The sequence below is a fragment of the Procambarus clarkii genome, chromosome 70, assembly GCF_040958095.1.
Source record: "Procambarus clarkii isolate CNS0578487 chromosome 70, FALCON_Pclarkii_2.0, whole genome shotgun sequence".
NCBI lineage: Eukaryota > Metazoa > Arthropoda > Malacostraca > Decapoda > Cambaridae > Procambarus > Procambarus clarkii.
This window is the reverse complement of record NC_091219.1, coordinates 24,592,081-24,616,201: the sequence shown is the minus strand read 5'-3', so window position 1 is coordinate 24,616,201 and position 24,121 is coordinate 24,592,081. Positions and strand designations below refer to the sequence as shown.

The 24,121-nt window shown below is 45.2% G+C and overlaps 1 protein-coding gene across 1 annotated transcript in view; it reads right to left on the bottom strand.

Moving 5' to 3' along the window:
* LOC138356005 (uncharacterized) overlaps positions 1–24,121 on the bottom strand; it is a 121,953-nt gene that overhangs the window by 58,952 nt on the left and 38,880 nt on the right. The window contains exons 2-4 of the mRNA XM_069311552.1: positions 10,268–10,434; positions 8,250–8,406; positions 6,902–7,063 (exon numbers count right to left, since the gene is read on the bottom strand). Coding sequence (XP_069167653.1) covers positions 6,902–7,063; positions 8,250–8,406; positions 10,268–10,434 — 486 coding nt within the window. The remainder of the gene's footprint in view (positions 1–6,901; positions 7,064–8,249; positions 8,407–10,267; positions 10,435–24,121) is intronic.

Genomic DNA, 24,121 nt, shown 5'->3' with positions numbered 1-24,121 from the left:
TCACCAGCCCCGCCCCCACAGTCACCAGCCCCGCCCCCACAGTCACCATCCCCGCCCCCACACTCACCATCCCCGCCCCCACAGTCACCAACCCCGCCCCCACAGTCACCATCCCCGCCCCCACAGTCACAGACCAACACGACCTAGAGAACGCCAGAGACCAACACGAAATACAGAACGCCAGAAACCAACCCGACCAAGAGAACGACAGAGACCATGACAGAGTCAATGGAAACATCACCATCTACACGTATGAGAAAAATAATTCACGACTTGAAAATTCCCCCCAAAAAAACGCAAAAATGAAAGCTCATATACCAGGTAGAAGAAAAGAAAGAATAGAAAACCATTATATAGGATGGTAAAGAACGGAAAGCAATTATATAGGATGATAAAGAACAGTTTTATATAGGACAAAAAATAATGGAAGAATATTATATAATGAAAACGAAGTTATATAATGAAAACGAAGGTAAAGCTGTTACGAAAACTTGTTATATAATATAAAACACGAAAAACCATTATATACGACACAAAATAACGGAAAGCCATTATTTACCCACCATTATCTCCCCCACCCACCATTATCTCCCCCACCAACCAAACAATATCTCCCCCACCACCAACCAATATCTCCCCCACCCACCATTATCTCCCCCCTTAAATAATAGTTCCGTCAATCACTGTGTTCAACATTTACTTCTCCCGTCCACTCTACGGGCTTTGGTGGATAATAAAAATAGCGACGTTGCAATTATGTGTCATTAACTGTGACGAATAAAACCTCCCGCGAAATTATGTTTTTCGTTCACATCTGCTGACCTCTTTTGGTGAGAGTGAGAGAAAGTGAGAGAGGGAAGGTGGAGGGAGGGAGGGAGAGTGAGAGAAAGTGAGGGCGGGAAGGTGGAGGCAGGGAGGGAAAGAGAGAAAGTGAGGGTGGGAAGGTGGAGGCAGGGAGGGAGAGTGAGAGAAAGTTACCACTAGCACCACCATTAGGCTAAGGATTAAGCAACCATTTAAGTGTTCACTAACTACATCCAGGGTAGTTAATACCACCATTAATCCTTCCATTAACACCTTCCATTAATCATGGCACCTTTGCTTGGATTTATTAAACAGTTAAGGAACTTGTAGACCTAACAACCAGAGGTTATTTTTCTTACAAACAAACTCGTAATGCTTCTTAAGTCCTAAACTGTTTACATTATCTTTTAATGAAGAGATGAATTGTAGGAGAGGTCGTGTTGTAGGAGAGGTCGTGTTGTAGGAGAGGTCGTGTTGTAGGAGAGGTCCTGTTGTAGGAGAGGTCGTGTTGTAGGAGAGGTCCTGTTGTAGGAGAGGTCCTGTTGTAGGAGAGGTCCTGTTGTAGGAGAGGTCGTGTTGTAGGAGAGGTCGTGTTGTAGGAGAGGTCGTGTTGTAGGAGAGGTCGTGTTGTAGGAGAGGTCCTGTTGTAGGAGAGGTCCTGTTGTAGGAGAGGTCGTGTTGTAGGAGAGGTCGTGTTGTAGGAGAGGTCGTGTTGTAGGAGAGGTCGTGTTGTAGGAGAGATCGTGTTGTAGGAGAGGTCGTGTTGTAGGAGAGGTCGTGTTGTAGGAGAGGTCGTGTTGTAGGAGAGGTCGTGTTGTAGGAGAGGTCGTGTTGTAGGAGAGGTCGTGTTGAAGGAGATGTATTTTAGAAGATGTTGTATTGTATTACTGTGTACATTAGCGTAGATCTCGTAGTAGATGAACCATTCTACAATACTTCTACGATACCACATATTCTACGAGGTCTAGGTCTACGATATTGCCTATTTTTTAACAATTTTAATGATTGTGTGTTTTCTGATGTTTACTAAATCAGAAAACACCGATTTATGTATGAAAAAAAAAAATAATTTCACAAAATAAAATGTCATTATATTTCACAAAATAAAAAAAAACAGTGAAAAAATAATAATTTTATAGTACACCTAATTTGATACGTTTGAAAATTTCCAGATGGCAATGGTAATTATCAGGGAAAAGCACTAAGAAATGTGGATATATATTATATATATATATATATATATATATATATATATATATATATATATATATATATATATGTCGTACCTAGTAGCCAGAACTCACTTCTGAGCCTACTATGCAAGGCCCGATTTGCCTAATAAGCCAAGTTTTCATGAATTAATTGCTTTTCGACTACCTAACCTACCTAACCTAACCTAACCTAACTTTTTTGGCTACCTAACCTAACCTAACCTATAGAGATAGGTTAGGTTAGGTTAGGTAGGGTTGGTTAGGTTCGGTCTTATATCTACGTTAATTTTAACTCCAATAAAAAAAATTTGACCTCTTACATAATGAAATGGATTGCTTTATCATTTCATAAGAAAAAAATTAAAGAAAATATATTAATTCATGAAAACTTGGCTTATTAGGCAAATCGGGCCTTGCATTGTAGGCTGAAAAGTGAGTTCTGGCTACTAGGTACGACATATATATATATATATATATATATATATATATATATATATATATATATATATATATATATATATATATATATATATATATATATCCCATTTTGATATCCTAAAAGGAAAAAGCAAATATTGAATAACCTTGGAAAAACCCGCAAAGAGAATGAAGGTTATTGCTCTTATTCCCCCCCCCCCTGCCCCCTTGCGGGCTCCAAACCCCCCAGCCCCCCCTTCCCTGCCCCAACCGTCTATTCCTCCCCTACCTCATCCCCCTTCCATTCACACCCCTATCCTATCCTTCTCTTTCTCTCTCTCTCTCCCTGCTCCTCGTTTATTATTTCCTCCCCCTTACCTTAGCTACCTGTCTAATCATTCCCCCTACGCCTTAACCACCCCCTACCTTCCATCTTCTCCCTCCCCATCTGCTGTCCACCCCCTCCCCCAACCCCCCTCCCCACAGGCCTTCCTCCTCCCCCAAGTAAAATTGGTTTGATGTTCTCTCCAGGATGAAATAAAAAAATAGGAAAACGGATTTTATGTCTTCAAAGAGTAAAGAGATTTTTTAGTTTGGTGTAGAGTAAAACTTGCTGTCAATGTCCTGAGGGAGAGACAGGGTATACCGCTAACATATGAAGGATATGACGGGAGAGAGGGAGAGGGAGAGGGAGAGGGAGAGGGAGAGAGAGAGAGAGAGAGAGAGAGAGAGAGAGAGAGAGAGAGAGAGAGAGAGAGAGAGAGAGAGGGAGGGAGAGAGAGAGGGAGAGAGGACGGAACAGAGATTGAAAGAAAGAAGAGGAGAGGAGGGTAATGAAGAAGGTGAACTTATTGAACTTATTGAGATATGTATGCTGGCGGAGGTTGAACCTCAGTCATTGGCCCCCGCCTCTCAACTTTCAATCAACACAAGTTGAGTGGGGGAGTCAGCCTCCTACACTCCATAGTCAGTCAGTCAGTCACTCAGCAAACTGACTGACTGAAGCCCCCCCAAAAAAAATCCAAACCAGCCTTCATAAATACCCACTAACCAGCCAACTGGCAATTCGTTCCCATTCCCTTTGACCGCCGCCTTATTTCTGAAATAGTTAATGAAAAATTCACAGTTAATTTGTATTGACTTTTTTTTTTTGGGTTGGACTCCAGCTGCGCATTGCTGACCAAATACATTTGTTTGTTATTAATTTGATGGAACAACTCTCCGTGAACTGTGGAAATGCTGCACTAAATATGAGAGGAGTCTGTGTCTGTCATTATGTGGGGGGGGGGGCATGGCTAGGGGGCGGGACAGGCCCTGTCCATGGACGGGTGTTGGCTTAGTCCTCTAGCCATGGACGGGATGGGGTAGTAATGTGGACGGGACGCTAGGAGAGGCCTGGATGTGCACGCAGTGTGTGTGTGTGTGTGTGTGTGTGTGTGTGTGTGTGTGTGTGTGTGTGTGTGTGTGTGTGTGTGTGTGTGTGTGTGTGTGTGTGTGTGTGTGTACTCACCTATTTGTGTTTGCGGGGGTTGAGCTCTGGCTCTTTGGTCCCGCCTCTCAACTGTCAATCAACTGGTGTACAGGTTCCTGAGCCTACTGGGCTCTATCATATCTACACTTGAAACTGTGTATGGAGTCAGCCTCCACCACATCACTGCCTAATGTATTCCATCTGTTAACTACTCTGACACTGAAAAAGTTCCTTCTAACGTCCCTGTGGCTCATGTGGGTGTGTGGGTGTGTGTGGGTGTGTGTGTGTGTGTCATCCAACTAATGGTCTACAAGATAGCAACATCCGTTCCTAGTGCCCAAACATCCCGTGCCCCTTGTATTGAATCACGTTATAAACAGTTTTACAAAGTTGTGTTTGTGTACACAGTCAACACTGTCTACCATCCGTGAGGAACCCTAAACGAGTTATCACATCCACCCAACGTCTTTGTTGTTATATTTCAGTTATTTTGTTGATGTTTCTTATTGATGCTCTTCTCGCAGTCATGAAATCTTCTTAAGACATCTTTTCCTAATCTTGGATGCTACTTGACAGCAGTTATCGTGCCTCGTCTTTGCTTGATATCGTCCAGAGATGAACGATAGCATTTTGTACATCTCGCTATACAGCTCATATTTAATTAAGAGTCCTATGTGGGAGTTATGGAGCATTTCTAATTTGTTGACAGGTTTTCCCAGAGAGAGAGAGAGAGAGAGAGAGAGAGAGAGAGAGAGAGAGAGAGAGAGAGAGAGAGAGAGAGAGAGAGAGAGAAGGGGGGGCAGGGGGGGCGGCGCTCACATTAATCATACCCTCGGAGGAAAAAATAAATAAACGCATCTCAGTTCATTGAATTAAATTTTAAGCGACAAGTGATTAATTAATTTTGATGCTGCTGCTTTTGTCGATGTTGTAGTTGTTGGGCAGATTGTAGTTGCTGATGCTGTTGTTGTTGTTGATGGGACTGTCGTTGTTGCCCCGGTTCTACAGTCCTTGTTGTATTTGTTTGTATTTGTTTTTTGACATAGATGCTGTTACATTTTTCAACCTCTTGAGGTCTTGGGTCCAGCCAGAAGGTCCCGCGGGGCGGTCCTATTATGTCAGGTCCCTTAGTTACAGTGGCAGGTCAAGTTGCACCTCAATAAAGGCTCTCTGGCATATCTTTATCAAATATAGCTCGCATACTTCCTTATCATTTTCGGTTCCCCTTTCCCCTGGCATGCCTTTGGCCTGATCACGTGAACGCTCAGAGACATTGTCTTCGTACTGGGGATGTGGAGCCTTTTAGGCTGGCCTTTGAATGGCCATTCTCCCCTCCCCCCTCTTCCCCCTTACTAAATATCTATGCAATAGTCCCTCTGTATACATTGCAATCTTCTGTTGCATGGTTACTGTATTTACATCAAGTTCTTCTCTCCCGGCACTTCCAGAGCGACGGTCTCGCTTCATGCAGGTCGGAGTTCAATCCCCAACCGTCCACAAGGGGTTGGGCACCATTCCTTTCCCACCGTCCCATCCCCAATTCTTATTCTGACCTACTTCCCAGTGATATCTAGTCGTAATGGCATGGCGCTTTCCCCTAATAATTTCCTCCCTCTTGTCAAACCATTCGCTAGTGAACAAATCCACAAGGGCCGTGACGAGGATTCGAACCTGCGTCCGAGAGCATCCCAGACGCTGCCTTAATCGACTGAGCTACGACATGGTCAAAAGGAACTGAAAATGTCTCAAAATCAAAAAATCAGAAATAAAAAAAAAAGTTGATTTCTGTGAGTCATTCGCTAATGTTCGTCGTGGCTGCCTTATGGTTCAGCGGTAGTGTTACTCTTTATTTGTTTCTTTGAATTTGTCTATTAAAGAAGCAAATCCACAAGGGCCGAGATGAGGGTTCGAGCCTATGCACGGGATGTGCCCAGCTGCGCCTTGGTCAACTGTGCCGCGACATGGTTAAAGGAATTGCAACCTGGAGTGCTACTGCCCTCACGAGGATCCCGAAGCTTCTCCCAAGCCCAATCGGGTTTTCACGCAATTCTCTCCCCCCTCCCCCATGCACCCGGGCGCTGTCCACTCTGCCACAGGCGCCCCCCCCCCCTCCCCTTGTGTGTGTGTGTGCTCACCTAATTGAACTCACCTAATTGTGCTTGCGGGGGTAGAGCTTCGGCTCTTTGATCCCGCCTCTCAACCGTCAATCAACTGGTGTACAGATTCCTGAGCCTACTGGGCTCTATTATATATACATTTGAAACTGTGTATGGAGTCAGCCTCCACCACATCACTGCCTAATGTATTCCATCCGTTGTGTGTGTGTGTGTGTGTGTGTGTGTGTGTGTGTGTGTGTGTGTGTGTGTGTGTGTGCGTGTGTGTGTGTGCAAGAGAAAGGGGGTTGGGATGGATTTTAGTGGAGGGTAGACCATATGGGAGGAGAGGGAGATTCTAGTGAGGAGAGAGAGAGAGAGAGAGAGAGAGAGAGAGAGAGAGAGAGAGAGAGAGAGAGAGAGAGAGAGAGAGAGAGAGAGAGAGAGAGAGAGAGAGAGAGCGAGAGAGCGAGAGAGAGAGGGTGTGGTGGTGGTGGTGGGGGGGGGGGACAGAAGGACTTTTCCAGTCCTGCTAAATTAATACAGAACACACGTTTAAAAAGCTGTTCATTGCAGTGTTGCGCGGCATCATATTAACATTACACAAAGACCCGAGGCCCTGCCCAAAAATATGAGGATTAATTAAATGACTGACATATTTCAAACAAAATGAACGCTGATGTTAATACTGAAATTATTTACCATATTGTAATTTTATTGTTTGAGATTGAAATTAATAAAGATTAGGAGTAGGAGACCAAGAGAGAGAGAGAGAGAGAGAGAGAGAGAGAGAGAGAGAGAGAGAGAGAGAGAGAGAGAGAGAGAGAGAGAGAGAGAGAGAGAGAGAGAAGAAGGAGAGAGAGGCACTAAACACTTCCGTGCACGGACGGGCACGAAACACGTACCTCCGTGCAGGGACGGGTAGATGTTGAAGGTGTTGTCGTGCAGCCAGGAGGTGACGGTCACGTGCTCCCTCACGTACGACGGTACGGCGCACCTCAGCACGGCCGTGTTGCCAGACATCACAAGCTGGTCGTACACCTGCACCTCGTACTCCCCCACCACAACTGTCAACACACGTGCGGATAAACACCTGCTTATCTGTATGTGTCTGTAGAAAAGGTGATTATCTTCACAACACACCTGTTTCTCAGCAAGCCACACCTACACCGAGCCACACCTGCACCAAGCCACACACCTGCACCAAGCCACACACCTGCACCAAGCCACACACCTGCACCACGCCACACACCTGCACCAAGCCACACATCTGCCCCACGCCACACCTGCACCAAGCCACACACCTGCACCACGCCACACACCTGCACCACGCCACACACCTACACCAAGCCACACACTTGCCCCACGCCACACATCTGCACCACGCCACACACCTGCACCAAGCCACACACCTGCACCAAGCCACACACCTGCCCCACGCCACGCCTGCATTCAGAGAAAGCTACAGTAAACATAAAACATGTTTAGTTCGTGATCTGAACGTCAGGGGCAGACGGGCGGTAATTGGTAACGTTGAGAAACTGCACATTTTATATCCAACTGCCTTGAACAGGTGTTCAAGCCCACCTGTTAATTATTTCAAACACCTGTTCTACTTTTAATTATTAATAAACCGCCTCTGTGCCATCTAATAGAAACAAACCCATTCACTCACACTCAGATGTTTATCATATGAGTAGGTCTCTCTCTCTCTCTCTCTCTCTCTCTCTCTCTCTCTCTCTCTCTCTCTCTCTCTCTCTCTCTCTCTCTCTCTCTCTCTCTCTCTCACTCACTTGTCATTCTTCTTTTTTTAGGAAAAATGCATTTGAGAGTTTATATTGAAGTCATAATTCTCCACACCTGGCAGGGATGGAGGGAGGGTACTTTACACACTAAGAGGAACTAAGAGGAACTAAGAGGAACTAAGAGGAACTAAGAGGAACTAAGAGGTACTAAGAGGTACTAGAAGTAACTAGGATAGAAAGAGTTACACCACCGTCATTTGGAAAGATAGCGCGGGATCTGGAGCTGAAGCCCCTGTACGTGCGCTTACGTACCGGCACGGACGTGACGAGGAGATACACGGACACACAGACAGGGACACGTACTGGGGGAGGAGCCACGTACCGGCACGGACGTGACGAGGAGACACAGGGACACGTACTAGGGGAGGAGCCACGTACCGGCACGGACGTGACGAGGAGACACAGGGACACACAGACAGGGACACGTACTGGGAGAGGAGCCACGTACCAGCACGGACGATGACGGGCGTGGCCATTATGGTGCCGGCGGGGGAGGACGCCCTGCAGGTGTAGGTGGCAGCGTGGAGCTGGGCGTTGTAGTGGTGGGCGGGGAAGGGTTCGAATACCAGCGTCCCGTTGTTGGCCACCTGTACCACGCCCTCCACCTGTGGCGAGGCGCAGCTGGTGTTAGTGTAGGTGGTGTAGGTGGTGTAGGTGGTGGTGGTGGTGGTGTTGGCCACCTGTACCACGCCCTCCACCTGTGGTGAGGCGCAGCTGGTGTTAGTGGTGGTGGTGGTGTTACCTGCAGCTGCTAGTGGAGGAGCGATACAAGTGGGCACTCCTTCACACACCTGCCTTTCACACACTCACATGCCCCTTTACACACCTGTTCTTAAGTCAAACATCAAGAGAATTAAAACTGTTCTTGTCAACAAATACAAACATGTCAAACAAACACAAGACAACATTCCACCAACCATTCCAACTATATCTAGAAAAATATTAATTTCTCGCTGATCAAAGCGCTTCAAAAATGATAAAAAAAAAACAGAAAGACATCTGATCAAACTCGCACTTTTATTCTTCTTGAAATAAACTTTCGAATGGATCTAATTTTAAAGGAAAGAAAAACACTGGAAGCTAAAATATTTTCTTACAAATGAGTAACGACATGTTATCTAGTTTTTCTACCCTTTGTACGTGACCCTAGAAGGAGGAGAAGGAGAGGGAGAGGGAAGAGGGGAAAGAGGGGAGGAAGAGAGGGGTAAGAGGGGGAGAAAGAGAGGGGTAAGAGGGGGAGAAAGAGGGGAGAAAGAGGAGGATATAAATCTAAAGTAACCGGCCAGCCAACATTTCCCCAATGGGATATTAACACAGTTTCCGCCCTACAGAACTCACTATGTTAATTGGGTTATAAAACACTCTATATCCACTCACGCGCACTCACCCACACTCTCACTCACCCACACTCACCCACACTCTCACTCACCCACACTCACCCACACTCTCACTAGTGTGAGTCACGTGTGAGTCTGATATGGATTAATAGTTATTAGTAGTTGATTAAGCGTGGTGTCACGTGTGTGTCATATGTAGAGTAAGGTGACATATTCAGATATATCATCAGGTATAGGTGATATGGGGGTTCAGGTGTGCAATTAGGTGACCCTAGTTGCCAATTAGGTGATTAGAGGTGTGGTCATGTGTGTGACATCAGGTGTGGGGCCAGCTATGGGATCAGATATGGAATCAAATTCTGGATCAAGCGTGGGATCAGGTCTCAGGTGTGGGATCAGGACTCAGGTGTGGGAACAGGTGGCAGGTGTGGGATCAGGTGGCAGGTGTGGGATCAGGTTTCAGGTGTGGGATCAGGTGGTAGGTGTGGGATCAGGTGGCAGGTGTGGGATCAGGTGGCAGGTGTGGGATCAGGTGGCAGGTGTGGGATCAGGTCTCAGGTGTGGGATCAGGTGGTAGGTGTGGGATCAGGTGGCAGGTGTGGGATCAGGAGGCAGGTGTGGGATAAGGAGGCAGGTGTGGGATCAGGTGGCAGGTGTGGGATCAGGTGTCTGAAAAAGGAGACCGTCTGGGGCAGAACTAACCCAACACTGGAAAGAGAGAAGAGTTATTTTTGGGTATAAAGCAATTAACTTTGACAAGATCAGACCACGAGTGGCGACGCAGAGGTGGATGAGACAGGGAGAGAGAGAGAGAGAGAGAGAGAGAGAGAGAGAGAGAGAGAGAGAGAGAGAGAGAGAGAGAGAGAGAGAGAGAGAGAGAGAGAGAAAGAGAGAGAGAGAGAGACAGAGAGACAGAGAGAGAGAGAGCGAGAGAGAACGAGAGACAGAGAGAGAACGAGAGACAGAGAGAGAGAGAGAGAGAGAGAGAGAGAGAGAGAGAGAGAGAGAGAGAGGTATACTGACCTGGTCAACAGGGCGACCATCCAGGAAGGTGCAGGTAAGAGAGGTATACTGACCTGGTCAACAGGGCGACCATCCAGGAAGGTCCAGGTAAGAGAGGTATACTGACCTGGTCAACAGGGCGACCATCCAGGAAGGTCCAGGTAAGAGAGGGTGTAGGGACACCCTCGGCCACACAGCTCACGGTGGCGCCGGAGGTGTTGGTGAAGTGGAGGTGTCGTGGCGGCTCCTGGGTGAAGCTGGGACCCTGGGTGGCCCTGGCGGCTCCTGCACCTCCTGTAGGGGGAGACACGAGGCGTGAGCACTCTCTGGGGGACGGGTTATGGGGCCCCCACTCCCTGGGGGAGGGGTTATGGGCCCCCCACTCCTTCACCACTCTCTGGGGGAGGGGTTATGGGGCCCCCACTCCTTCACCACCCTCTGGGGGAGGTTATGGGGCCCCCACTCCTTCACCACTCTCTGGGGGAGGTGTTATGGGGCCCCCCACTCCTTCACCACTCTCTGGGGGATGGGTTACCTGTGTGGTACAGCACCTGCCACACACCTGCGTGGTACAACTGCCACACCTGCCTGGTACAATGACGACCAGAAATAACGGACCTACAAACCCAGCCTCCCCGTCACCTGAGAGACCGACTACTGTCTCAAGCCCGTCCTAGCCCCCCTCCCCCAGCGTCTCCATCACCAGAGACAGACCAAGACTGTCCCAAGACTCCCCCAAGACAGGGAGAGACGGGCACAAGGCGCTCATGGGGGATATTTACACACCAAAATTAAATGTTTGACAAAGTGAAACTGAATGGAAACTAAGAGAAGTTAATATGATGTTAGGTTCTAAAGCATACGACCTTGACGAGAGAGAGAGAGAGAGAGAGAGAGAGAGAGAGAGAGAGAGAGAGAGAGAGAAGACGAGAGCTTTAGAAATGCAAAAAAAAATTGTGAAAAGTAATATTAATTACCAATTCCAGGAAGAAAAGTTTAATCAGGAAGCCTCGCTGGTGGAGGCTAGGACGCGAATTATGACTGATGGAGGCTTTACACAGCTGTCCTGATGGTGGTGTTACACAGCTGTCCTGATGGTGGCTTTACACAGCTGTCCTGATTGTGGCTTTACACAGCTGTCTTGATGGTGGCTTTACACAGCTGTTCTGATGGTGGCTTTACGCAGCTGTCCTGATGGTGGTGTTACACAGCTGTCCTGATTGTGGCTTTACACAGCTGTCTTGATGGTGGCTTTACACAGCTGTTCTGATGGTGGCTTTACACAGCTGTCTTGATGGTGGCTTTACACAGCTGTCTTGATGGTGGTGTTACACAGGTGTCCTGATGGTGCGTGAGGCTGTGCATGCACAAGGTGCTCCTCCTCTTCCTCCTCCAGGAGGTGGTGTCGGAGTTATGATTGACGTAAGGGTGTTCAACTACCCTGTTGCTTCCTGCCTTGTGCTGGTGTCTGGCCCCCCCCCCCCTCGTCCCCACACCTGCTGGCGACACCCACTCAGTGCAGCGACAGTGTGTGTGTGTGTGTGTGTGTGTGTGTGTGTGTGTGTGTGTGTGTGTGTGTGTGTGTGTGTGTGTGTGTGTGTGTGTGTGTGTGTGTGTGCTTAACCTAGCAGTTCTTGCCTCAGAGGTCGAGCTTCAGCTCCTTCGCCCCGAATTTCATGCTTTCAGTTCCATTGCTGTTTTTGTCTTAATTTAAGAAAAACTACAATGACATTTTTAATAACAAAATATATTTTCATCTTTGCTTTAATTAAAACGAGTTTGATATTGTGATTAATTTCTTGGTCGATTTGCCTTTATAGATAAAGCTTATCAAGGGAAAATATTTGCATAGGAGTTTCAGGAAATTCTTAAACGCTAAACACTCCATCATTAAAACTACTTGCCCCTAAAAAATATATATTTGATAAAATTTCCTTTTAAAGGTACTTTATGATATCACATTTGTTAGAAACTTCTCAATATTCTCAGACATTCCTGTCAACCATCGACTTTCAGATTGTGTTTACCAATAATTATACTATTGGAAGCTGTTTAAAACACAAGAGATCCTTTCAGGCTTTGATTTCATATCTGGCTTTGTTTATCTTCTTTAACTGTGGTGGAGGTGTAATGTTCTAGACGTGGGGAGTATACCTCACGATATCTGCGAGTATATGGGTGTGTCCTACAGGTCTATATCCACTTAAGACAAGTTGCGTCCTCTGGGATAGGATAGTCTAGCCAACAGGTGGTGTAGCCAACAGGTGGTCTAGCCAACAGGTGGTTTAGCCAACTGAGGGTCTTAACCAACAAGAGGTCTAACAGCAGTCTTCATTAAATAAATAATTGGATAGGCAAATCATGAATTTTAAACACACACACACACACACACACACACACACACACACACACACACACACACACACACACACACACACACACACACACACACACACACACAAACACACACACACACACACAGGAGCAACCTTCACAACAGTGACGGTGTCAGAGTACAGTGACTACAGTTCCCTTCACTAAATGTATATGTGTGTAGTGTCACTGTACCATCAGCCTCAGCTACCCTTCCTCTGAATAATAATAATAATAATAATAATAATAATAATAATAATAATAATAATAATAAAAGTATTGTTATTCCCAATACATTATCATTGCATATTTATTTTCCTTTTCAATGTCTAACGTTATCTCTTTATCGTATTCCTCCTTATCCCTTCTCTTACGATTTTCTCCACCTCCTCCTTCTCTTCCCCCCCCCTTCCCCCTAGAGCAGAACACAAGGGAAAGTTACTTCACTAAAACTCCTTTATCTAATTTACAAAATCTGTTTACCTCCCAACACTGCTAAGGCCGGACCAAAAAAAATGGAACTTAGAAATAGTAATCATATTGTTGTCGAGTTGGCTGCAGGGAACGTGGTATTGTCCAGAGGAATATTATCCGTCTTGTTGGATTACTGACCGCTGGCCTGGATTACTGACCGCTGGCCTGGATTACTGACCGCTGGCCTGGATTACTGACCGCTGGCCTGGGTTACTGCCCTTATGCTTGGATTACTGCCCTTATGCTTGGGTTACTGCCCTTATGCTTGGATTACTGCCCTTATGCTTGGATTACTGCCCTTATGCTTGAATTACTACCCACAGGTTTGGATTACTGCCCTCAGGCTTGGATTACTGCCCTCAGACTTGGATTACTGCCCTTATGCTTGGATTACTGCCCTTATGCTTGAATTACTACCCACAGGTTTGGATTACTGCCCTCAGGCTTGGATTATTGCCCTCAGGCTTGGATTACTGCCCTCAGGCTTGGATTACTGCCCTCAGGCTTGGATTACTGCCCTCAGGCTTGGATTACTGCCCTTATGCGTTTAAAAATACTGTCCATCTATTCACGTAAGTTTGAAATATTGCAGTAGTGAAGGATTTACATTGTGGCTTGTATTTATGTCTTTCTTGAGACATAAAATAAATAAAGGCAGTGTCTGGGATGCTCCTTGGACGCAGGTTCGAATCCTCGTCACGGCCCTTGTGGATTTGTTCATTTAATACATCACGTTATTGTGATTTCAAAATACATTAACGTATTTTGTATTATACAAAGAAGTAGTGGATTTTGTTTTATAAAAATAAGTAATGTATTTTGTATTATAAAATAACTAGTTTTTTATAGTGCAAAATACATTAGTTATTTGTATAATACAAAATACATGTTACCGTGGTAAGTTGGTACATAAGTTGCACATTGCATAAGCCACATAAGAAGTTGCAAAGCCATAATCATTCAATTTATTGCATGTGTCATTTAATTTCAAGTCCTAGACATGGTAAAAAACTTAAATTTATTTTACACACAGAAATTATTAATATAAATAGTAATAATATTATTATTATTATTGGTATTATTATTATTATTAAATTAATAATTAAGGCTTTCCAATGTTTATAATATTATCAAGGTGTAAATATTATTGTTAAATGCAGGATCTGCCAAACATATATTTCACTTTATACAATAATTACTTTATATAAATTAATGAAAGTATTAAACCTTAATATAAACTGAACTGTACTTCAGTATATTGCTTTAAGTGAGGTCACAAAACAATTTAGTCTATATTAGTATTCTATATTTTTATACAACGTAAATAAGTGAGTCCATAAGTATAAACAGTATTTCAGTGTGTGGCAAATATTCGAAAAGTTAAGTTATACTTTTTTTTAATTAGAATTCACTGGTTTAGTCTTCAGCATTTAATTTGCCATGAATTATTTTACATGTAGGCCTATTATTACTTAAATACCTGACAACATTAATTATGGGTGAACTATTTAAACCTGTTAGCAAAAAGTTTGGAATGGAAAAACACATCGACTATTGAATTCTCTTAGTTTAAATGAATAACAGGTAATATTTATTTAATAACTAGCTATGATAATTCTTATTTGTCCTTTCATAAAATACATATTTAATACGAGTTACAGATGTACAAAGATAATATATTGGTGGAATAAAAGGTCTCCGACCCCAATACAGGTCGTAGAGCGACGGTCTCGCTTCATGCAGGTCGGGGTTCAATCCCCGACCGTCCACCAAGTGGTTGGGGCACCATTCTTTCCCTCGTCCCATCCTAAATCCTTATCCTGACCCCTTCCCAGTGCTATATAGTCGTGATGGATTGGAGCTTCCAACTTTCTACACCACACCGTCATGCCTGCGGTGCGGCAGTGCTGTGTTCTTGGGAAGGTCGCCGTTTGTAAACAGTTTGATTGAACCGCGGCGCAACCGCCAAGAATGCGAGAAGTGACCTAAGTACTCGCGTAAACTGCTTTGATGAATCAAGGGACCGCTGGCCAGCGTACCCTGGTACCCCAAACTATCCCCCCGGAACCCCCCCGGTACCCCCCGGTACCCAATACCTCCTATGATCACCAGTACCAACCCATCTCCTTCCCGGTACACGACACTACCATCCATGGCCACCATTACTATTCCCCTCCCCCCCTCCCCCCTCCCCGGTACCTCCCGGTATTCCCACGGGGAAGTGGGGTCCCCTCATCCATCCGGTACGAACACTTGCGTCAACTCATTGCGTTCCATCAACTAAAAAGCAACTTTGAGTGTTGATAAAAATCAATCCCCACCACTCAGTGTAATGAGAAGTGCTCCAAAAGATATGAAGATCATTTTTTGCTTTTTTCTGCTTGCAGGGTTTAATCAATTAATGCAGCAAATGTTACCCAATGGCAATATGCAATGATCTAAAACTCCTCCCTCCAGGATCCTGTGTTTTTATGTTGCGACGGTGGACCGATGTTGTTATTGTTGTTGTGTTGCGCAAGTTGCAACACTCGCTGTCAACACACACACACACACACACACACACACACACACACACACACACACACACACACACACACACCTTCTCCGGAGAGCAGGCACAGGTTGGGGAAGAATTAATTAAGGTGTTATAGAGCGGTAATTTGGGTTTTATGGATATGGGTATACCGACCGGAAGTGCTTACGCGCGCACGCGTGCGTATAAACACACACACACACACACACACACACACACACACACACACACACACACACACACACACACACACACACACACACACACGCGCGCACGCACACACACACGTACATACACACACACTTGCAATAGTTATAGGCAACCTTGCTTTAAGGTGTGTACAGATTAGTACATGAATTTGTTTTTAAAGTGTGCATCAAAACCTGCCCTCCCACTCATACACGAAGGGGCAGGGGGGGGGTCTGGGATTCACCAAAAACGCAAGTTCGATCCACTCCAACGCCTCAAAATGATTTTCATCTTCCATAATATTTGCAGTGAAACACAACAAAATATTTTTTGACAGTATGATATCTTTTAAGAGATTTGGGAGTGGAGGGCCTCGTTTTCATATATATATATATATATATATATATATATATATATATATATATATATATATATATATATATATATATATATATATATATTATATATATATATATATATATATATATATATATATATATATATATATATATATATATATATATATATATATATATATACACACCATAGTTGTATTTTCTATGGTTAGGTACATAACTATATTTATGTGAACTATATACATACAGGAAACTCATAAGCAATGTGATATATGTAGAGAAACTGGTACAAGGAGAGGCGCCCCCTGCCGCCCCCCAGGGGAAGGGGGGCTCGAGGGAGAATGTTGGCAGACAAGTATGTCTCCTTAATATATTCACACTGGGTCTGTCTCTCTGGCTTACACTTGCTGATGTATTCATGACGAGCTCAACCACGGTGCTCAGTGTGTGTGTGTGTGTGTGTGGTACATCTACGACCCGTGTGTGTGTGTGTGTGTGTGTGTGTGTGTGTGTGTGTGTGTGTGTGTGTGTACTCACCTAATTGTGCTTGCGGGGGTTGAGCTCTGGCTCTTTGGTCCCGCCTCTCAACCGTCAATCAACTGGTGTACAGATTCCTGAGCCTATTGGGCTCTATCATATCTACATTTGAAACTGTGTATGGAGTCAGCCTCCACCACATCACTTCCTAATGCATTCCATTTACTAACTACTCTGACACTGAAAAAGTTCTTTCTAACGTCTCTGTGGCTCATTTGGGTACTCAGCTTCCACCTGTGTCCCCTTGTTCGCGTCCCACCAGTGTTGAATAGTTCATCCTTGTTTACCCGGTCGATTCCCCTGAGGATTTTGTAGGTTGTGATCATGTCCCCCCTTACTCTTCTGTCTTCCAGTGTCGTGAGGTGCATTTCCCGCAGCTTTTCCTCATAACTCATGCCTCTTAGTTCTGGGACTAGTCTAGTAGCATACCTTTGGACTTTTTCCAGCTTCGTCTTGTGCTTGACAAGGTACGGGCTCCATGCTGGGGCCGCATGGAGCCTGTGTGTGTGTGTGTGTGTGTGTGTGTGGTACATCTACGACCCTTGTGTGTGTGTGTGTGTGTGTGTGTGTGGTACATCTACGACCCTTGTGTGTGTGTGTGTGTGTGTGTGCGTGTGTGTGTGTACGCTTAGAGAAGCTCCCTGAAGCTCTCACACAGAACACAGCAATCCGGCAGTAAGATACGATAAAAATAATGACTTAAAAAAAAAAAAACATTCAAACAATTGCGCACATAACCCCTAGGGGTCAGGAAGCCCCCTATCGTTAGGGACAGGAAGCCTGAAAGGCTTACCCTGGCTCCCCCCCCCCACCCCTCATAGTTCAAAGACAAACCTTCCCCCCAGGATGCAACACTCCCTAGAGGCTGACGAAACACTATATATATCACTTAAGTCTTTCAGTTTCATTGCAACACATGAAGGAACTTCTTATTTAACTGTCTGGACAGGAATCTATTTCTGTCAATAAAAGTACTTTGAAAAATGGATAGATGGAAGTGTTTGTGTGAGACGAAACAGCGTGCACGCACACACACACACACACACATATATATAATGTGTGTGTGTGTGTGTGTGTGTGTGTGTGTGTGTGTGTGTGTGTGTGTGTGTGTGTGTGTGTGTGTGTGTGTGTGTGTAAATCACGAAAATAAACACGTGATTAAAAATGTGACAATGTCAGAACACGGAGGAAAATTGAAACAGGAATTTCCTTACTGTTTCAATTTTTCTCCGTGTTCTGACATTGTCATATATATATATATAATATATATATATATATATATATATATATATATATATATATATATATATATATATATATATATATATGTATATATATATTATATATATAATAATATATATACATATATATATATATATATATATATATGTATATATATATATATATATATATATATATATATATATATATACATATATATATATATATATATATATATATATATATATATATGTATATATATATATATATATATATATATTTTGCCCTGAAGCTACCATTATTGTCTTTATGCCCTCCAGGCCACAGACAAAACACTGCCCTGTCTGTAGAAATAATAATGGGCATAAAAACAAAAACAAATATAACGAGGCCACAAACAAACAAAATATAACTCTCCAGCTGCAACAATGACAACAAAGAAACAATAACTGGGAAACAAAATTAAACTTGGAGTTATAACAAATATATAACCCGGAATTTGTCAATGGTAGCGCAGTCTATCATTTGTAGAACATCTGATGTGATCGAGCTGCGACGCACGCACACGCACATGCACGCGCACGCACACGCACATGCACGCGCACACACACACACACACACACACACACACACACACACAGACACACACACATCGGTCCAATGGCCTCCAGAGAACAGCTGGTTAATTACGACCTAGAGAAACGACTCCTGTACCGCCACAAAACGACATGTATAATATTTTTTAAGAGCCAAGCCTCATCTTTGTCCGGGTTTTGTCGTTGAGAGTTTATGTCGTCCACGGCAGAACCTGGAACTTTTGGGGGGAGGGAAAATTACCTAATTTGCATGCGGCCTCTGAACATTCGTTCCGGGGCTTGAGTGCGTGCGTGTGTGTGTGGTTTATTTTACAGAAACATTGGTCATGTTTTTTTAGAGACAGAGGAGTGTGTGTGTGTGTGTGTGTGTGTGTGTGTGTGTGTGTGTGTGTGTGTGTGTGTGTGTGGTGTGTGTGTGTGTGTGTGTGTGTGTGTGCGTGTGTGTGTGTGTGAACTCGCATGTGTGGGGACTTGTGTGTACTGACCTAGATGAGACTGTATGGTCAGGCATTAGCTCCTGAGCCCAGCCTTTTCATCAGTCGGCTATACAATGCAGAGGCTCCAGAGCTTGCATTTAGACAGCTTCAACTCTATAAGCCATCACCTCCCCCTCAGAACCCTACGTCTCTAGTCATCTCAGTTGTGTATCTCTCCCTTTCCTTCGTGTTCTCCTCTTTCCCCCATTTTCCCCATTTGGAACATTTTTTCTCTCTGTAATGGCTCTTCTGTTAAGTCTCTTCCGCTGTGCTGCGATCCAGTTAACTAACCCATTCCCCTTAGTTCAGTCCTCTCTCTTCAGGATCCAGTCTTTTTTGACTACCTTAAGACCTCCACACACACACACACACACACACACACACACACACACACACACACACACACACACACACACACACACACACACACACTAAGCCACGTGCGTTTGACTCGTAATGGAAAAGAAAAAAAATTGAAATTTAATTCGGCGGAAAATTTGAAAAAAAAAGTCAAAATTTAGCTCAGCGGCTCCTCCCGGAAAGGTGAAATAAATTAGTATTTAATAAAACCGTCATAAGCAGGGGACACTTTACTAAAAAACACACAAAAAACGAGAAGTTGGTAGTGTGCTGAACCATTCTCTTATTTCAGAGAGAAAAAAAATGGGAAATTGGGTGAGAGTGCGAGAGGGAGGGAGGATAAATTAGGCGTGTTTCTCTCGGCACTCATTTAGGGTTGAATTTCAGCTCTTGGGTCCCAAATTATGTACGACTCGTTCAGAGAGAGAAAAATGAGGTTTAGTGTGCATAGTTTTTCACTTCACCTCTTTTTTATCTGATAATAATAATAATAATATTAATAATAATAATACCAATGATTATTGAATACAAAGGTGTCACAGTGACTACTGAATACAAAGGTGTCAACAGTGACTACTGCATACAAAGGTGTCACCAGGGACTACTGAATACAAAGGTGTCACAGTGACTACTGAATACAAAAGTGCCAAAGTGACTACGGAATACAAAGGTGTCACTAGATATTAAAGAGGCAAGTCAGCAATGATTTAGATAATAATAATTAAGAGCCAAAATCTACTTATAAATGTAGATAAAACTACAGCTGTATCATTCATCTTTTGTTGTTTTCTTACCAGACAACTTTCTTGGCCACTTTGGGCGGGTCGGTACAGCGTTGGTCTTGCAGGTCCGAGTTCAGTCCCGAATGGTCTAAAGGTACTAGTCCTTCACTCCTCCTCACCATGTGGATGAGGAACACAGCCTCCTCCTAAGCCTCTGAGGTCCGCCTGGCATCACAGGGAGGTGTTTACATCCATGGTGCTGTTAGACTCACGGTGTACGGTGCCTGGTTGGCACTTGTTGAAGCCTTCTGATCCTTCGAGGGCCATGTTCTCAGATTTTTAATCCTTCCTGAATAATGGAGCCTCTCCTCCTCCTCCTTCTACTCCTCTTCCCTCTCCTTCTTCTTCTACTTCTCTTCCCTCTCCTTCTCCTCCTCCTCCTCCTCCTCCTCTCTCACCAACTGGCAGGCCTTAGGGAGCACTGCATTTGTTATGACTCCTGACAGCTCCATTTCTGTAAGTGCAATTACGTTTGGCTTCTTCGAGTGTGTCTGATATCTGAGTTTGTCTTGTGTAATCCAATTTACGGTCTTGTGTTTGATTTGAGAGTTCACTCCTTATGCGCAGTCTTGCTGTATATGTCGACCCCCCCCCCTTCCCTCTCCCCCCTTCCCTCTCCCCCCTCCCCCCCCCCGTATTCTGTCATCAGGGGTTGTGGGGAGGGGTAGCTCGGTGGGGGGGGGGAGGTAGGGGGCTGTTTGCAATAGATACAGCGGTTGGCTTAGTGTGAAAGTTGTTCAGAGTGAGGGTGGGGGTGGGGGTTGGGGGGAGAGTGAGAGTAGGGGGTGGGAACACCGCCCCCCACCCCCTCCAACTCTTACTCTGTCAAGGAGTTGGGCGGGAGGGGGAAGAACTCCCCCTCCCCCCTCCTCCCATAAGAGAGAACCACGAGACAACGAGACACTTCCCGTCTCTGCAACTAGACCTGCTGTAATATCCCTGTGATCGAAAGGTTGCCTGAAACGTGCCTGAAGTTGGGCCTCCCTGGTAGAGCCTCCCCCCCCCCACTTGTACCCTCCCCTGGGGGGGGGCAACTCTCTCACCAACCGGTCTTGTCTTCCAGTTGCTGATTGGCCCTGAAACATTCCTTATGCTCTTGTCAGCCTCCTTCATCTGCGTCTCTCCCAGCATCTCTCTCTCCTGTGCTCTCCACTTCCCCCCTCCCCTTTTACCCGGCCCTTTACCTCTGTCAGTCCTACCACTAGTAGCGTGTGTGTTCTCCCCTATTTTTACCTTATTATTTGTGGATAGTCGAGCATCAGCCTTAGAGCCCTGACTCTCCAGCTGCTGGTCGCCGACAGCCGTGACTCGCGGCCCTCTATCATAGCTGCTCTTCAGCACTGTATATAGAGTTGTCTTTTTGTATCACGAGCTCTATTTCAGTCCAGTTTCCTGGTGATCTTACATAAAAGAGCATTGCTCACATGCCTCTGGCTCTTCTGCGACTCCCTTCCGTCCATGTGTCTCTGTTGTCATTGTAGACATTTCCTCCTTTTTCCACCTAATTATTTTCATTCTCTCTCTCTCTCTCTCTCTCTCTCTCTCTCTCTCTCTCTCTCTCTCTCTAGTGTCGTTAGGTTTAGGTCCTTCAGTCTTCGTACTCCAGGCCACGTGGCTTTGAGACCAGCCTCGTTGAAACCATTGTGCCTTTTCAAGCTTCCTTATATACCTTTTTGAGACGCGGGCTCATGGCGTGCGCGCGCGCGTGTGTGTGTGTGTTTATTATTTGGATTATTATTTGTGTCTGTTGGATCGAGCTGCTAGCTCTTGGACCCAGCCTTTCTAACCGTTGTGTGTGTGTGTGTGTGTGTGTGTGTGTGTGTGTGTGTGTGTGTGTGTGTGTGTGTGTGTGTGTGTGTGTGTGTGTGGGTGTGTGTGTGTGTGTGTGTTACAAACACAAGGCGATGTGTCCATTCAAGAAGTCGACAGTGGGAAGGATTGATGAATGACTTGCACTCTTGCTAACTCAGCTTGAATGGGAACCAGCATCACTCTGTATCTTCAATTCTACCTTAATCTGCCTCTCTACTTCACCTGTCTCACCCTAATTCTTTCCATCACCCTGCCACTCCCTGCTTCACCCTGATTCTCCCTGCTTCTCCATGACTCTCCCTGACTCTTCCTGCTTCACCCTGACTCTCCCTGCTTCACACTTCTTTAAATTTTCTTAACTTTCTCTAGGTAAACACACTCATCTCCTCACTTCGGTGTTTCTTCACACCTCTACTGTCTTACTCTCTCTCTCTCTCTCTCTCTCTCTCTCTCTCTCTCTCTCTCTCTCTCTCTCTCTCTCTCTCTCTCTCTCTCTCTCTCTCTCTCAGTGCCTGCCTCAGTTGGTCTTTGTATCTGTTTATTTGTCTCTCTTGTAGGTTTTCGTATCTATCTTTGGTATTGTTTTTCTTGTAATTTTTGTTTTCTTAGTAGTTCCTTTTCATGTCGAAATTTTATCACTTTACATTTTTACTCATCCTCGTATTTTTTCTCATGTCTATAATTATATTATTTTCCGTTTGCATGTGTTTGTCTTTTTTCTATTTGTTTGTATGTGATTTAAGTAACCTTTGTCTGCCTGTCTCTCTGCCTGCCTGACTGCGCTTGCTTACTTCTTTCCCTCTCAGCCATCATCTCCCTCCCTCCCTCCCTCCCTCCCTCCCTCCCTCCCTACCTCCCTCCCTCCCTCCCTCCCTCCCTACCTCCCTACCTCCCTCCCTACCTCCCTCCCTCCCTCCCAACCTCCCTCCCTACCTACCTACCTCCCTCCCTACCTCCCTCCCTCCCTACCTCCCTCCCTACCTCCCCACCTCCCTACCTCCCTCCCTCCCTACCTCCCTCTCTACCTCCCTCCCTCCCTCCCCACCTCCCTGCCTCCCTCCCAACCTCCCTGGACTGCAACCACTTATCAGAGGTCGACAGGCTCCGTACAGCAAGGCTTGGTCTAGCTTGATAACCATAACACACTCCATATACTGGGGAGAGTGATTGAGAGAGAGAGAGAGAGAGAGAGAGAGAGAGAGAGAGAGAGAGAGAGAGAGAGAGAGAGAGAGAGAGAGAGAGACAGACAGAGAGAGAGCAGACAGACAGAGAGAATCTGAAAGCTCTTTAATTAACGCCAGAGTATTACAGAGTGTACGTACTCACCCCCTTCCCCCCTCCCCCCTACTTGAGTTATCCACTGTTCCTCATCCCATTAGCTCTAACCTTTGCTGATTACTGCACTCTTAATCTTTTCATATACAAGAGGGAATGCCGACGGGTCATTAATATATAACTTGCTGCAGTGTCTTCCAGGGGTGGGCGGTGGCACGCGTGTGTCTTGACAACAACAGCTGATCATAACTACACTCCGACACTGAACCTGGGACGAGTATATGAATGCCTTGAGGGTGGGAAACATCTGGAGCGGAAGTGACGGAGCTTGACAGCTTGAGGATGACTTCAGACGGGTCGTGGTCCCTGACTTCAGAGGCGTCAGGAGGGGACCACGACGTCTCGTTCGTGGTCCTTGACGTGCAGTCTCGTCGCAATTAGCAATTCCGGCAGCCAGGAAACGTACAGTTCTAAACTGCATCTTGTACAATCTTGACAGCAGGGGTTGGGAAACCTTATCTGGAGCACAAGTTCGTTCAGAACTATGTATGTATGTATGTTTGTATGTATGTATGTATGAATGTATGTACACACAGCTATCCTGGACTACCTGCTGTCTTCCCCTCTCCAGTCCCCCCCCCCCCCCCGCCACATTATTTATCAGAATTCTGGACATGATAGAGAACTGGGCACAAAGATTCGTCGCTAATTCTAACATGTTCTGTGCCTGATATTTTGTCTAGACAGGCGACGAAGTAATGGGTGACATGATATAGGTGTCCAAGTGGATGAATGGGCATAACAAAGCGGATATTAATAGGGGTATTAAAAGTATCAACACAAGAGAGAACACGAAACAATGGGTATAAATAGGATAAGTTTAGATTTAGGAAAGACATGGATAAATACCGGTTCGGTAACAGGTTTACTGATTTGTGGAACCAATTACCGCTTAACGTGGTGGAGGTGGAGACCCTCGATTGTTTCAAGCGTGGGT